General features: G+C 40.0%; 1 protein-coding gene and 1 pseudogene across 1 annotated transcript; one reads left to right on the forward strand and one right to left on the reverse strand.

Moving 5' to 3' along the window:
* Nucleotides 1-5,759: 5,759 nt before the first annotated feature.
* Nucleotides 5,760-8,014, reverse strand: LOC149098443 (uncharacterized; annotated as a pseudogene).
* A 395-nt stretch (nucleotides 8,015-8,409) lies between these two features.
* Nucleotides 8,410-9,162, forward strand: LOC149098444 (kinesin-like protein KIF17). Its single transcript, XM_089276691.1, has one exon. The coding sequence runs from the start codon at nucleotides 8,410-8,412 to the stop codon at nucleotides 9,160-9,162; it is 753 nt and encodes a 250-aa protein (XP_089132817.1).
* The last annotated feature ends 7,915 nt before the right edge of the window (nucleotides 9,163-17,077 follow it).

A 17,077-nucleotide genomic window follows, 5' to 3' on the forward strand; every position in this document is an offset into this window, starting at 1 on the left:
TATAGATTACTTTTGCCGAAGTGTCTTCAGAAAAAATTGTGACCAGACCTAGATCGGCAAATAAGATATACAATAGCACGATTAACTTAGGAAACTTATGCAAATACTTTGAAATCACGAAGAGAATTTCCTTTTCCATCTGAAAATAGTGTTCAAAACGTTGACAACGTTTTTCTTGGTGCAATTAAATGCTAACCATATTTCTGTTTAATTAGACCGTTACGTCAACTGACTACCTCTCAAATATTCCGTGTTTGTACTCTTGTCAAATTAACTGAATCATTTGAAAACAAATTTATACTGAGTTTGAAATTAAAACGCCGTAGCGCCAAAGGACCGGACGTTATAAGCTTTTCAGCTGTACTTTAATTAGATGCGAACCAATTAATCGCACAAACACCCCGAAAGAAAAATAAGGAGGGAGCCGCTCTCTCCAATTTCTTCTTTTGGGGTGCACGGCTGTAACACAGGCTTAAAAAAACTGACACACCCGCTTTATCGATTTTTACTTTTTGACATAGCGAAGGAAGTAAAACCCTAATTTCCAAAGCCTCTACATTGAAAACCTCGTTGCAGTCCCTCCTTTTCATAAAGACCTGCTCATCATTTCTTGACAACAAGAAAAAGGAGCTCGATATTTTATTCCTGTTCCTAAATTAAACCGGTGTTTGATCAAATGTTAACAAAATTGTAGCATGCTTCTTCACTCAAAAATAATGCAAAACGTTGCCAAATTGTCTTCTTCCTTCGACTCAAAGTATCGTACTTATGCAGACCGTCACTACGCCAATGTCAGTTCGCTGTTGCAGCTTACTTATTTCAGCAAAGTTCAAGTTTGGCTTTTTATCTTCAAAGTTAGGGTCCGCTGAAACCAGCTGTTCATGAACTTTGAGACAAAAAACGCAGCAGTCGGAAATTGCTTTTTTCCTAACACCTCCTTTTGAGCTGTTTTCCAAACAGTAATTTAGTTTTCCCAAAACTATCATACGACCTCGACACTAAAAGATTGTGAAAAACCAATTCTATTATCCTCATTATGGTCGTGACTTGTAGTTATCCTTTGAAGTTTTCTGTCGTGATCTCTAAATTTCGGCAAATAAAATGTTTTGTAAGAACGTCAAAAGTTTTCCTCACCTCAGAAATGCCTTCGACTAAACTTCTACACCAACGGAAAAAGGAAAATTTCATTTCGGGTTTTGCATTGTCTACTATACCACCAAAGGAGAAATTCAATTCTTTCTTCTCTAAATGCCTCAATTTATTCTTGCAGTTACAACTGCGAAACACCCATCAAAGCCAAAAATGCATATTTGAAAAGAAAATACTCCATATGGTATGTTGCTTTTCGGCCGCCTCCTTTAAGAAGATTTTAAAGCAAGTTTACATTAAACATTTTTAGATAAAGTCAGTCCTGGAATTTTTGCGCCCATAAATCTTAGCGACAAGACCTACGACAGTAAAGCGGTTGATTACTACAATTTATACCAGGTCTACCCTGGGACCTAAAGTCGCCTTAAGTCGCCTAAAGTCACCTAAAGTAGCCTTAAGTCGCCTAAAATCGCCTTAAGTCGCCTTAAGTCGCCTAAAATCGCCTTACATCGCCTAAAGTCGTAATGTTTTTCTGCCAATTTTGCTTAAGTCGCCTAAAGTCGCCTTAAATTGCCCAAAGTCGCCTGAAGTTACGGCGACTTTAGGTCCCAGAGTAGGCCCTATACCATCGTTTAATCCCAATATTTGACTAACCTTAGCTGATCCAGATGTCTTTTGTCAACGAAGCGTGTAGCAGCAGCTAGGTTTATGTTTACGCTAAGCTTTACAGTATTTGTTAGCATAAATGCGGATAAACCAGCTGAAAACATCTGATAAAAGTGGAAAGGGGATTTTCATATGAGATTCTCAAACTCATTAATTATTCATGAAGCTCTTACCCAACCAGTGCATCTTATTCTGGTCAGGTGGATGGGTTTAGAAACCCAATGAAAAACGAGTTGAAAACCACGGCCGTGTTTGAAATAATTTCAAACACGGATGTAAATTTTCTTAATCTGCATATTGATAAAGCAAGAAAAACACATGACGATAAACAACTTTATTTAATCACCCATTTTATAAAAAAAACTTTAATCCTAAATTATTTACTGCTGACGTTAAATGTAACGGTACAGTTATCAAACTCCCCAAAAACAGAAAGGGCCATTCTTTTTCTAAATTTAAATTCTGGCTCAATGGTGGCGACCTCGTGTTTTGGTTCGCTTTCAACCTTCCTGTACACTTCGACCTAAAATGGCACTAAGGTTAGAAATTCCCAGTTCTAATTGACACTTCCTATTTACGTAAAAGGTTATACGTGCCTGGCTAGTATTTCGAAATTTGGCGAGATCACTCATCAACAGTACAAAAGTCGAAATATTCCTTACGCTTTAGGTTCTTAAGGTACATGGACATGCCTTACAAAGTCCTTTTTTCAAACAAGAGCAAAACTGAAAATATCCAAGAAATGGGACCGTAGAGATATATGAATTTCAGTGCGCTAAATTAGGCGAAACTACCTGCGTTTACGTGTGCCCAGACTTAATCATATGCGCCTTTATTTCCGAGCGAGAGACAAGACAATCGATGAACGAGAAACGAGAAAAGGGCAACAAAAATTAAAAAGAAAATAGAAACAAAAAAGGCAATTAAAAGTGAGTTAAAAGAATAATTAAATACATAAATAAAGTAGAAATAGAAATTGAAGAAACAAAAATAATTATTAAAAAATTCACACTGCCTGAAGTGGACTGTTGATATCGCGTATATTTCATTCAGTCCAAATGGTATATTCAACTCACGATTTTCATAGTTAGCAGTCCACTTTTAGGAAAGAAAGTAAAGAACAGTCCAGTTTTGACCATGTCTAGAAAGTGTGAGAAATTACACATTCGGTTTCCTTGGAAAGCCGTGTTGCCTCGAAACAAACTCAAACTTTGCTTTCCAAAAATAAACTGCCCGTGTGAATTAATTCGGTGGCTTCAAAGGGACATACACTTTTCTCCCTTTTTTTTTCACTTGCGACTTAGCTGCTACTTTCTTGCGACTTAGGTGCGACTTTCTTGCGACTTGCTACTTTCTTGCGACTTAGTTGCTACTTGCTACTTTCTTGCGACTTAGCTGCGACTTTCCTTCCACTTTCTTTCGACTTAGCTGTTACTTTCTTGCAGCTTAGCTGCGACTTAGCTGCGACTTGCTACTTTCTTGCGACTTAGCTGCGACTTTCCTGCCACTTTCTTTCGATTTAGCTGTTACTTTCTTGCAACTTAGCTGCGACTTAGCTGCGACTTGCTACTTTCTTACGACGTAGCTGCGACTTTCTTGCTACTTTCTTTTGACTTAGCTGCTTGACTACCTAGTTGGGCCACGTGAGACGGCAGGCCAGGTTGCATTGCCGAGAAACACCACGTCATTCAAATTACTTCGACGCCGACGTCTTGTACATCCCAACCGTCTGAATATTCTTTTCAATTGCCTTAACGAGATCCCGATACCATGTACACTTACGAGAAATAATGCGATTTCTGGTGCAGTAAGCCCGAGATTAAAATAGTTCTGGATTATCTCGTCGCGCATTACTGCATTGTTCCTTATTGCGGGAGAGTAAGATGGAAGCATTGCCAGCGACGTAGAGCACACCAAAATGAAAGTGAAAACGGCGAAAGACTTCATAGCTATACTGTAAAGCCAAGGCAAAACAGACTACCGATTATTGATAGGAGTCCACGTTGTTTTCAAATAAAACAACCTGGCCTGCCGACGCAACCTGCCTAGCGAGGTGGCCAGGCAGCTAACTCGCAGGAAAGTAGCAAGTCGCAGCTAAGTCCCAAGAAAGTAGCGGGAAAGTCGTAGCTAAGTCACAAGAAGGTAGCAGCTAAGCCGCAAGAACATAGCAGGAAAGTCGTAGCTAAGTCGCAAGAAAGTAGTAGCAAAGTCGCAAGTGAAAAAAAGGGAGAGAAAAGTGTATGTCCCTTTGAAGCCACCATGCGCCAATTCCATATGCAACTGCGGCCATGTATTTTTTTTCCGTTGGAATTTAATCTTTTCCGGTAGAAAATTACTGATTTCAATTTGGAAGTAAAGTAAGGTTGGTACATGCTACTTGAAAGCTTTTAACGCGAAACAAAGAAAGTATATCCTAAGAGAATAATGGGAGAAAAATAGGGGAGAAGCGCAGAAGCGCTTTCTCTCGCCGTTCTTCTCCCCTATTTTTTTGCTCGCCGTTTTTCGCGCTGCGCCCCAACTAACTGAACGCCGGGAAGAGGTTAACTTATTTCTAGTTTCCCGTGTTTCAATTATTTTCAGACCCAAATTATTTTCAGGGCGTGAATAGCATCTCTTAGGATATTTTTTCTTTGTTTTGCGTTAAAAGCCTTCAAGTAGTGTGTACCAACATTGCTTTATTCCCGGATTGAAATCAGCTAAAAAGAGAAATCTAGTTATTATGAATTATATTTACTACATAATGTATTGCACCAGAAAAATCCAATTTTTTTTCAATGACTTTTAAAATTCTTATGAAAAGTAAAGTATGAACCAAAGCCAGAATTTCCAGGGATGGGGTTTCAAACATAAAATCTTGCATGGAAGAGGCATGGATATTTCCTGTTAGTATATACCACGCAAGTGAATAGTGCTTTTTGCGCGCTCTGATTGGTTAACTTCGAGTTGATTAGCAAATACTATTAACCTCCGAGCAGCCGGCGCGAGAGATTTTAAAATTTCGGACCGCTTGCCGCACATAAACTAAAGTTTTGGTCCGCTAATTATTCAGCTTGTGTGGTATATACTAAAACAATTATTCACCTCAGTGTCGGTGAAAGTGATGGATATTTATCTCCACTTCGGTGAATAATTGTTAATTACATAACAGTTATTAAAAATGGCATGTCTTAAGACCCTCAGGTCACTCTGAACAAGTGACTTGTGATTAATTGTAGCAGAACCTGCACACTTTGCAATTGTGCGCAACGACACCTGTTGTAAAATTATTGTCTAGGGGTAGTGGCAGTGGGCCTGCAGGTTAACTTAAATATAAACATTCGGGTTATTAGCTTTTAATTCTCCTTCTTCTCACCTATGGAGAGAAGCATTTTGTGTATAAGGGCTGTAATTACAAAACTAGGTTAGCCTAAGTTAGCCTTAAGATACCTTGCAGTCATCCATTTCTCTGGTGTGGGTAGGAATCATGGCTTTCATGGCTCAGTCACTGGCTCACACTTTGTTTCACAAAGCATCCATGCTTGCCATGCCATAGAAAAACATGTGGCTTAATCTAAATTTGTTCCCCGTTCACATCAGTTTAGCTTCATAGTTTCTTTTAGAAATTCTTGCATTTGAGAAACCGCACTCCGTTATATATAATTTCCATGGAGACTCACCAAAATGTCAAGACCCTTCAAAATTGAAAATTGGCGCAACAAAGACTAGTTTCTGAATGGAATGAAACAGAGGAAAATGAGACTTGTTAGACTTGCCATTGAGGCATGCGAGATTTCAAAATCAAACTGTCAAAACTTCCTGAGATGCTACAGGAATATATGTAATCGATTGGCCACCCCTCCAATAAAAATGTGCTCTCAATCAGATGAGTCGGGATATGCAGGTGCACATTAAAAATTTGCAAAATATCAATAATTCAATCCCCGTGAATTTACTTAAACTCTTGGAAGGAGCATTAAGTCCTAAAATAAATACTAAATAAATGCAAATATTATTTTTATCGTTAACTAACCTTTAGTTGCATCATAATGCCCTTGAAAGGAGTGATCATAAGCAATGTAGATAGCGGAAGTGCCTAGTGGCGTGGAAGGCAGGCATGTTAATACTGGTGAACTTGGGAGAGAAGTGATCACCACAATAGGGATTCTTAGTAGGTTGCCACATCCAAAAACACAGAGATTTTCCACGTAATTGTTAAACCATCCAGATTCGGAAAAATCTCTTCAGTTCTTCCTTTACATCGAAATCCACAAATGAGCTATATTTGTCAATATTTGTTTCAATTTCCTGGCAGAACAAATGACGAAGCCGAGCAGTGTCAGAATCTATAGAGTTTAAAAGACCAATTGATTGTAAACATTTCACAAGTATCTCATTTCCATGGTCACTACTATTAACAAGTAAAGAATGAATTGCTGTTACGATGCTTGTAAATCAGCAATTGCATGCCATCTCCAGGCACTCGGTCTACGTGAAGAGCAAATGCTAATAAATGACGTTGTTAGCACTCGTGATTCATTTCCACTGAGATTTCATTGTCTATAATGCTTCTGTCTTCTGGTGCTGCTCTGGAAGTTTGTCCATGAGTTAATTGAACCATCCTTTTAATGTCCGAGAATGGAAAGTTGAAAATGTCCAAAGCTCTTGACATGCAGTTCTTTTCCACTAATGACAGAATCTGATTCAAGCGAAGTACTCTGTCGTGGACATAGCTCACGAAACTATCATTTTTCAACGATCTTCAACCTGATTATAATTAGGATTAATACTGTTAATATTCATGCCCATTTGAAACGTTTTTAAGGAACACCTTAATTGCTCTTGATTGTCTTCAACGGTCATGACAAGAGGAACTTATTTTAACGTATCAGCACTTTTAAATTTCTTGGACAGGAAAGCTGGTATGAGATTTTGTTGAAACCCACTTAATGGTGCCACAGGTGTTATTCTAGCATTTGATCTGTGTTTTTTTTTGCATCTGGATTCATCTTGCAACTCCAAACATACAACACTACAGTTAAAACAGCAATGGCAAATTCAGGTAAAATTGTACCTGCATCACCAAGAAGTGATCTTTTCAGTTGCCTGTGCAGTCTCTCATTCTTCTGAGTGCCAGTTCCTGGTGGAATTTCAGAGCAACAGCCACTGCGTATATGTTTTTGCATATTAGTTATAGCTTTCTTGCTTTCTTCTGTTAGACAATATTCCCATTTTTTGATTAACATTTGCAAGTTTGATTCTATACATTCTGGATCTGGTGTTTCCCTTTTCCTAGCTGGTCGTTCATTACCGCTTGCACGAGATACAAGTCCAAATTCGATTCACTAGAAAGTTGTTGCGACTGGCAGGAATCGCTCTTGGGAATTGTTTTCACAAAACGCTGACATGCATGGAAAAAATCTAGTTTTACTGCAACACCGGAACAACTCTGTTATAGGATGGTCGGACAGAGCAACAGTCATCCATCATTATTTAACTGTTCATTTCTTGCATCCAGACATGCTTTAAAATCTTTTAAAATGTCTTCTATTTCTTTAAAAGCTGTACTCCTTGTACGCCTCCAGGTCACAACTTGACCATTCCCATTTAGTGCAATATATAAATTTTCAAACTGACTTACAAAAGCTTTGTCAAGGCGTTTGACCACTCCAATTTGTTTACTTACTTTGAATGTGTGATCGCAAGAAAGTATCGAGAATGGTATAGCTTCCATTTGTTTTTGATAAATAGTTTCCGTATTGTTAAAAACGGAAAGAAACATGTGCATTAGCTGTTCATTGCTTGCAAAAAAATACATTACACGCTCATAGAAAGTGTTCGAATCTATACTTCCTTTGTTGTTGCGTACAAATGCCTTAAAGTTCATCGAAGCAATGTCTGCAGCCAGTTCCAAAAAGTTTTGTCCTCTCCCAATATGTGTGACAACGTAGTCAAGCAGATCTTTAGAGCATGCAGTTCTATAAAATGCCGTAACAGGAAACTTGTCCTTGAGTACTTGTGAAATGTTTTCAAGGATATCTGTTGAGGCAGAGTAGAATTCATGGCCAGAGGATGTATGGTCTGCCAGATTGTAAGGACATCTATAGATAGACTGAACCAGAATTATATTTCCATTGAGGTCATACATCAGTCTTGGGTTACGCGGACTTTGGTGTGTCAGTTGTTTGGTCCAAGAGTGAAATACCAAAGGACACTTAGGACTGGGACAAAGTGATTCTATCTGATAGTGTTGTAATGGACACCACAAGTATATTTTTGACATCAAAACATTGCCTGGATTTAAGGGCGAATTGTAAATCTCGAGCAAAGATCAGAACATGTTACAAACTGTACAAGACAAGGCTATCAAGGGTGTTCAAGAGGTCAAAAACTTTATACCGGGGTTGGAAGATTTACACTTCCTAAGTCAAGGTCTTCGCAATGATGCGTCGGTAAAAAGGCTGCGAGAACTTCAGGAAAAGTTTGTTGGCGGTGAGAAGAAAAATGATCAGAAATTGAAAAAGAAAAGAAAGGCAAGGAAGAACTATAGGCTATGCTTTGTCGCAAAGAGAAAAACTGGCGAAGACGGCGAAGAAGATGGACGACGATGGTATAATGGTCAAAGTTTAGGACAATTTGCAAGATGAGATCAGAGTGAAGGATTATGTTATTAACCAGATGGAAGAAAAATTGAAATCCGCAGAATCCGAGATAGACGATCTGCAGACTGAATTTGAACGCGGTCACGAAGATTACTTAGAAACGATTCGAAAGCAGGAGCAAATTATCAAGCTTCAACAACAGATTTTGGACAAGATCCAGCCATGTATACGAAGCGACTGTAATTATTACAACATCGATAAGGTTCGATCGCAGAGCACGTGGGATGAAGAAGCCGGCAAGTGGAACATCCCTGAGCTAGTCATTACAAAGACAACGCTTTCTACCCCTGGGATTATGCCGGGTGGAAGCACCCCATCCCGGGGCCTGAAATCGCCTGTTAACAGACCTCAGGTCAATAACCAGGGACAAGTTGTCAATGGACCCTTAGGGGGGTATCCTGAGGAGCCAAGCGAGGATCGTTTTCTTCAGCATTTGTCGCGGAGCTCTCATGAAGATTACGCGTCGAGTTATTTTAAACCTAAAAGAGCTGACCGGTTATTAGCTGAGAACACCAAATTTGAACGATACGACAAGCGAGAGTCATCTCCCTCGGGTGGAACGCGTCCACAGCTCGGATTTCCGGGTACCGGGGGATCGAGCGGAACGTTGAACAACAACGTTCCCCCGGGGAGCGGAGGTGGTATTGGCGGGATGCCCGCTATGGGAAGACCGGTTAGATTGGAATCACTACACATGCCGGGGGAAAGGGAAAAGAAGAAAAAGAAACACAAGAATTTAGACGAAAGAAAGAGAGACGACTGGTCATAAAACAATGCCAAGTAATGGTTAGGAGGCTTGAAAATAATCGCGCGCGTCGTGGGTGATAATTACTTTTAGTATCACCCAACTAGTGGACTAATGCAAATCCTGCATTTTGATTGGCTACGGTACTAGAGGACTATTAGTAATAGTCCTCGAGTAGCGAAATTGGCGCAATCGAGCGTGACGCTTTCTTTTGTTTTATTCCCAAATAAATATTTCTTCAACTTGCATTTGCCAACTTTATTATTGCCTTTTCTGTCCGACTAGTTGGGTGATACTAAAACAATTAGACCCTTCGCCCTCAAGGGCCACGGGTCAATAGCCCATTCGGCTTCGCCTCATGGGCTATTGACCCGTAGCCCTTGCGGGCTACGGGTCTAATTGTTAAATAGTAACGTTTAGGTAGATCTTTGTTGTCTTGTGTTTTGTTGAATTTGATTCTTAGCCTCGCCGTTTCGTAGACGCATAAAGAACAAATGGAAGGAAGCGCTATAAAGCTCGGCGTGATGCATACATGAAGTCAGTCATAAACATTGTAATGCCCCTTCTTGAATTGGTTTTATCACATTCGATCGAATCAGAGCCGACAGATTTTACCAAGAAATAGATCTTGATCCGCGTCCGTCCTCAAATGTCAAGTAAGCTATTATGTTAGAGTTAAGATTCGACAAGGAATCAAAAACTTGTGCTCAAAATCTAATTTATATACATGTAGCTAGTTATGAGTGTATTTCAGTGTACCGTTCCTGGTGAATTAATATAATTCCGAGTGCTGCACTTACAGTGTAAATTATCTATGGTATGCCGGCAGTCCTGCTATCACAGATGCAGATGAACGCGTAACACGGTTGACGGGATTGTACATTCAAAGAAGTTGTAAATTATGTGTAATAATTTCACCTGTGTTAAATGGTCATGACTTTGGGGTTTTTTTAGGTTTCAGTCAATTTTGAAAAAAAAAGAAAAACGTAATGCCTCTATTGTAGATGAAGCAGCGCGTTTAAAAGTTGAACCCAAGAATAATACGAAGTCTGTGACACAATGTTTTGCGCTTCTGGCTCTTAATCGTAATCTAAATTTTTCAAAACTATTTTGCTTCACTTATGTCCTTTAGGTCCCTTGTCTCCATACTTGTACAGTTCATCGTTTTAGAGCTTTTGAAAAAAAATTCAATGTTTTTTTGACTCGACGCAGTGAATTTCTCAAATGCTACAACTGCCGTTTTCCGATCAGATTAACTTAGATAGTTGTGAAGTGAAAGCTTGTGAGTTTGGGGGCGAATTCATTTGACCTTTTTAGTACAGTTGCGGCTATGCCATCAAGCCGCATTTGTACTTTGAATTTATCAGGCAACCTCTGCTGTATCATCAGCAACCCTTTGACTACATTTATTTTGTTCTCATATGGACTCTAAATCCCATAAGTTCAATAGGCCACAATTCTTAGGTCGTGCTTTCGTCTAGAGTAATATATGTAATATTCTGATGGTTTACACAAATAAAGATTGTGTGTACATTCGTTATAATTCCAAACATCACGAGCCAGAGCTAACCGGAGGCTCAAAAATTCGCCAGGTCCGGTTGCTATGGGGTGATGTCATTTATCTGTTAGGTTGCTGTCATCGCAAGACTTTTGCGGTTCTACTGTTTCCATTCCATTGCCCGATCTTCACACACGCTTTTGGCGACAGCAATTTCGTCGGCGGTTTATGCGTCATTCGCTGCTTCGCACGTTGTTCCAACCGGGTGTTAACATCTTTTACCCCTGCTTCCCGATAGGGTGCAGTGGTAGTTCTAGCTTCGGTTTCTGTAATAAATAGCATTTTCTGGGAGCGGGTTATCAGCCCGCCGCCCAACCCCCAACCTGGAGGACCAGGGGCTGTTCTTCGTCTGGCCTCTACCCTTCGACCAATCCGGCATGGTTAGACCTGCCAGGGAACAAAGTCCCCGCCGGCACAGCTCTCCGGGTCATGGAGACACACAAGCTTCACCACCACGGCAAGGTGTCAGCCCAAGGTGAAGTGGTTCTACTGTGGTTAGTGATAATTGCTTTCAGTGAGAGTAATTGTGTACAAAAGTAACCTGGTTATTTTCAGATATGATCTGGCCACACAATTGATATTTTATAATAAATTTTCATAACGCGGGAATATTGCGCGGTCATATATAAAAAAGACTTCGACTTCGAATGAACCCGTCATCGGTCGTTGAAAACGGACACAAAACGAGATGTGCCTCTGAGTTAGAAGATGTGGTGTCTCTCTGACGCATTTGTGCGAAATTGAGCCAGTTTCCAATCGAGTTTGCCTCGAGGAGTTAAAGAAGGCGCGTGGGTTTTCTTTTCACGGGAAGGGAAACAAAGGAGCTGCCCTGACTATACATTTGGATTGGTTTTCGCTTAAACCATAAAACAGTTGTTGAAAACCAAGCGAAACCGCTAGCCACGATTGATTTATACATGAATTCATTCGCCCAAGAACGACGGAGAGAACCAGAAAGTGTTTTCAGCTTGCGCTGCCCGTGACCAACCTCCCAGAGCATCGAATCAAGACAACAGCTTCAAAACTCAACAAGTCAAACGCACCAAGTTAAGTCTTCCGATTAATATTTCATTTATATCATAACTTAAACCCATTGTCATACTTTTAGATTGTATGGGGACTAGATAGCTACTAAAATGTTAAATCACTATTTTCATTCGTGGGTTAGACCCTAGACTGAAGTCCAGTGCACATCAGTTTTCTGAAAGACGAATCCAGATATATAATAAAATCACCATGCAGCCACATATTATAAATCCGCTCTGGTTTGCCCACGCAAACGTCCTCGCAGTATTTCTACGTTACCGAGTGCTACAGGATATTCTACAAACACGATATAATTTTTCAGTAATGCGTGACACAATAGGAAACAAAAACAACAACAAAATCGTCATTTTTCCCTCGTGCGTGACATTATACGAACATGTTACATATCCTTTTCTGGTTCATCCAGGCTGAAGTCCATGCAATGCAGTTGCTGAGTGCTTCGGGATATGTAACAAAATCGTGATAGTGATTTTTTCGTCGTGCGTGACATTATAGCTAGGAACATGTTACATATCCTTTTCTGGTTCATCCAGGCTGAAGTCCATGCAATACAGTTGCTGAGCGCTTCGGGATATGTAACAAAATCGTCATAGTTATTTTTGCGTCGTGCGTGACATTATAGGAACATGTTACATATCCTTTTCTGGTTCACCCAGGCTGAAGTCCATGCAATGCAGTTACTGAGTGCTTCGGGATATGTAACAAAATCGTCATAGTTATTTTTGCGTCGTGCGTGACATTATAGGAACATGTTACATATCCTTTCTGGTTCATCCAGGCTGAAGTCCATGCAATACAGTTGCTGAGTGCTTCGGGATATGTAACAAAATCGCCATGGTTATTTTTTGCGTCGTGCGTGACATTATAGGAACATGTTACATATCCTTTTCTGGTTCACCCAGGCTGAAGTCCATGCAATACAGTTGCTGAGTGCTTCGAGATATGTAACAAAATCGCCATAGTTATTTTTCCGTCGTGCGTGACATTATAGGAACATGTTACATATCCTTTTCTGGTTCACCCAGGCTGAAGTCCATGCAATACAGTTGCTGAGTGCTTCGGGATATGTAACAAAATCGCTATGGTTATTTTTCCGTCGTGCGTGACATTATAGGAACATGTTACATATCCTTTTCTGGTTCACCCAGGCTGAAGTCCATGCAATGCAGTTGCTGAGTGCTTCGGGATATGTAACAAAATCGTCATAGTTATTTTTGCGTCGTGCGTGACATTATAGGAACATGTTACATATCCTTTCTGGTTCATCCAGGCTGAAGTCCATGCAATACAGTTGCTGAGTGCTTCGGGATATGTAACAAAATCGCCATGGTTATTTTTTGCGTCGTGCGTGACATTATAGGAACATGTTACATATCCTTTTCTGGTTCACCCAGGCTGAAGTCCATGCAATACAGTTGCTGAGTGCTTCGAGATATGTAACAAAATCGCCATAGTTATTTTTCCGTCGTGCGTGACATTATAGGAACATGTTACATATCCTTTTCTGGTTCACCCAGGCTGAAGTCCATGCAATACAGTTGCTGAGTGCTTCGGGATATGTAACAAAATCGCTATGGTTATTTTTCCGTCGTGCGTGACATTATAGGAACATGTTACATATCCTTTTCTGGTTCACCCAGGCTGAAGTCCATGCAATGCAGTTGCTGAGTGCTTCGGGATATGTAACAAAATCGCCATAGTTATTTTTCCGTCGTGCGTGACATTATAGGAACATGTTACATATCCTTTCTGGTTCATTCAGGCTTAAGTCCATGCAATGCAGTTGCTGAGTGCTTCGGGATATGTAACAAAATCGCTATGGTTATTTTTCCGTCGTGCGTGACATTATAGGAACATGTTACATATCCTTTTCTGGTTCACCCAGGCTGAAGTCCATGCAATACAGTTGCTGAGTGCTTCGGGATATGTAACAAAATCGCCATAGTTATTTTTCCGTCGTGCGTGACATTATAGGAACATGTTACATATCCTTTCTGGTTCATCCAGGCTGAAGTCCATGCAATACAGTTGCTGAGTGCTTCGGGATATGTAACAAAATCGCCATGGTTATTTTTCCGTCGTGCGTGACATTATAGGAACATGTTACATATCCTTTTCTGGTTCACCCAGGCTGAAGTCCATGCAATACAGTTGCTGAGTGCTTCGGGATATGTAACAAAATCGCTATGGTTATTTTTCCGTCGTGCGTGACATTATAGGAACATGTTACATATCCTTTCTGGTTCATTCAGGCTTAAGTCCATGCAATGCAGTTGCTGAGTGCTTCGGGATATGTAACAAAATCGTTATGGTTATTTTTCCGTCGTGCGTGACATTATAGGAACATGTTACATATCCTTTTCTGGTTCACCCAGGCTGAAGTCCATGCAATACAGTTGCTCAGTGCTTCGGGATATGTAACAAAATCGTGATAGTGATTTTTCCGTCGTGCTGTTTCCAGAATCGCTCGACATTTCTCGTAAAGAATTACATTATGTACTCGAGATTTGTATCGCTCTTGAGAGCTTTGTCATAATTTTTGAGATAATTTCCTGACTGCCATAACATTAACTGATTTTCAAAGTGTCGGTGCACATGATCTTCGAATTCGAATACTAGAAAATTCAGATTATTTTTGGAATCGCTAAGCAACAAACATGTATACAGAGAATACCCTAAACAGGTTTCAATCAGGCTTTCCGTGGAAAATCTGAGAACATTTCTGACTCTCGGGCAATTGTGGGCTGTTGGGCATAGTCACTTCGCTTACTGAATAACAGTGATAACTGAGATTAGCGAAAACGTTTCATCTATACGTGCTCCGTAGCTTTACAAGAGTAAGAAATGTATCAAAAAGTCTAAGTTTTAAACTGGTGTTTGCGCCCCAACCTAGAAAACACATTGTTTCAACGTTATTTTTTCTTTTAATCCAAATTCTTCACGTCAGTCGCGCGATTTCCCGAATCGCCGACTACTAAAATGTTTTGTATCTTTCTGACACGATGGAACTGTGTTACCGTAAATATAATTTCACACTTTAGGATTATGACACATTCGTGCAAAACTTGACGCGTTTTGTGAAACATAAACGATCGCCGACAGGGATATGATTACACTGGAATGTTGTAAGCCACTGGATATCCCGTGGAGATGTAGGACTAAAAGTTCTACATCTCCACGGGATCCCAGGTCTGTTTTTTGGTTGCTAAGAACGTCTGGCTCGTTTCGCTGCAAAGCAAAGCGATCCCCCAAATACCATGCAAGTAGTTGATGAACCAGAAAAAAAATCTTGCAAATAAACTTGGGATATATGTCCTGGTATTTTCTTTTAGCAAGAGAAAACATCCTGCTGAGCTCTCACTTTGTTTTCCAGCTCTTATGAATTGCCGAATGGATCACCATTACCACACTTAACCAAAAAAAAAAAACATCCCCCCCTCCCCGCTCCATGCACCCCGCTCCTTAAATTGTAATGGCCTGTTAATTGAGCGATAATGCATGTTTCAGGCGCTTGCCAGGGTTACTGTGTTTGTCGAAGGCGTTTGGAGGATAGGGATCTCCACTCACTCGGTGGAGGCTTTCCAGTTGTCAAAACACAACTCAGTTGAACTTTACGACTTATTTAATATCGTTCTTTTACTTTACAGCCCTTAGTCATCTCCTGCATGCTAGTTCTGGGCCAGAGTGGTTTTCACTTGAGTGTCGACAGTAATCCGTTATGGCTTTGGTCTAGCTTTACAATGTTAATACTGACTGGTTTAGAAAAAACTGAGGCTATTTTCTAGTCAGAACTAAGACGACAACTAAAGGTGACTTCTACTATAACAGGTTTACTTTGTGTTCAGTTTTTTCTGTGTATGGACACTTATTTGAAACCTCTCTAATGCCCCTTCCACTCTTTTTATCTGCTTCCCTTCTTTCACACCTCCTATCTTATAATTAAGTTTCTTTCTTCTAAACAATCACAGCTTTACAAGCGGTATTCATATATGTATGCTTCAACCTCGCGACAGTCTTACAACCATTTACTTACATTAATTTCAACTTAATAAAAGTAAACTGGCCCACTAGAGAAGATATTTTGATGAAAATATTATTTCATCGAAGCGGTTTTCGTCAATCAAAACCGAAGTAATCACTCTGGCCAATCACAAAATACGCAAACAATCCAGTGAACCAATCAAAGCCCGAAGTAATTACATGTAGCTGACGCAAAGCGTGGGAAAACGCGTGCGAACGAGTCACGATTGGTTTTGATTTCATCTGATTGGATGAAAAAGTGGCGCGAGTTTTTACAGCCAATTGTACAGCGTAGCTGACGCAAAACCAATTACTTTTCGACGCTCAAACGAAAACCGCTCTAAAGAAACTCACTTTTACTTAATTAACATTTTGGTATGGAACGTTATGATGTCATGTTAAAAGTAAGTTACAGTTAATTTAACTTAAAACATCAACGGATAAAACAAAATATGTTCTCATAAGAATTGACGTATCGGGCCAGAGATGAACCACACCTAATCCTTTATTCAAAATTTAATCATCAAGAACGGCAAGACCATTCTGTAAATTAAACCTAGCCGTCTGTGAGACTACTGATCTCGAAGTCTTCATCAGTCAAGTTTATCAAGAATCACCAATTTAACTTGCGTATAAAGTTAAATTAGAAATGTAGATAAAGACGGTAAAGGAAACATCCCTGATATTTATAAAACATCATGATCATTTGGCGCGAAAATATTCACAGATGATATTCGTCTGTGGACATTATCTGTCTCGAGAAGCAAACAGTTTTCTATAGACTGTTCACAGCCTCGCTATCAACGATCGAATAAAAATACGAGAAAACAGAGGGCTGTGAACTTAACAGTCTAACAGTTTTCCGAGAGCGAAGCTCAGTCAAGGAAAACTGTGAGCTCTGGGGAACAGATAATGTACAAGCACAAATATCGGAGCATATATTTAAAGTCATATAGAGGCTCTTGTGAGTATTATCCTTCAAATATTTTTCGCAACATGTGGGATCTTTTCAAAAGTGGAGAATATCACTCCAACGGGCGAGGCCAAAGGAACCTGATGTGCTAGCAAAGCGTGCCATAGAAGTTCGATCATGAATTCAACAGACCAAATACGGCCAGACGCCCGTTGATATTAGGTCAACTGAATGACTGGATATCGCAGGAAACCAGGACAGTAGTCATGGCTTCTGATTGGCTAATTGCTAACTTGGGTAACTAGAGTAATTCATGAATTACTACAAGTTAGAGGGAAAGAAGGCATTCTAACCTCTAAAATCGCCTCAAAATCTCAAAAAGCATAAATGGGAAATGGGTA

This window comes from Orbicella faveolata, unplaced genomic scaffold (genome assembly GCF_042242905.1).
Source record: "Orbicella faveolata isolate gen_17 unplaced genomic scaffold, um_ofav_v1 contig_46, whole genome shotgun sequence".
Classification (NCBI taxonomy): Eukaryota; Metazoa; Cnidaria; class Anthozoa; order Scleractinia; family Merulinidae; genus Orbicella; species Orbicella faveolata.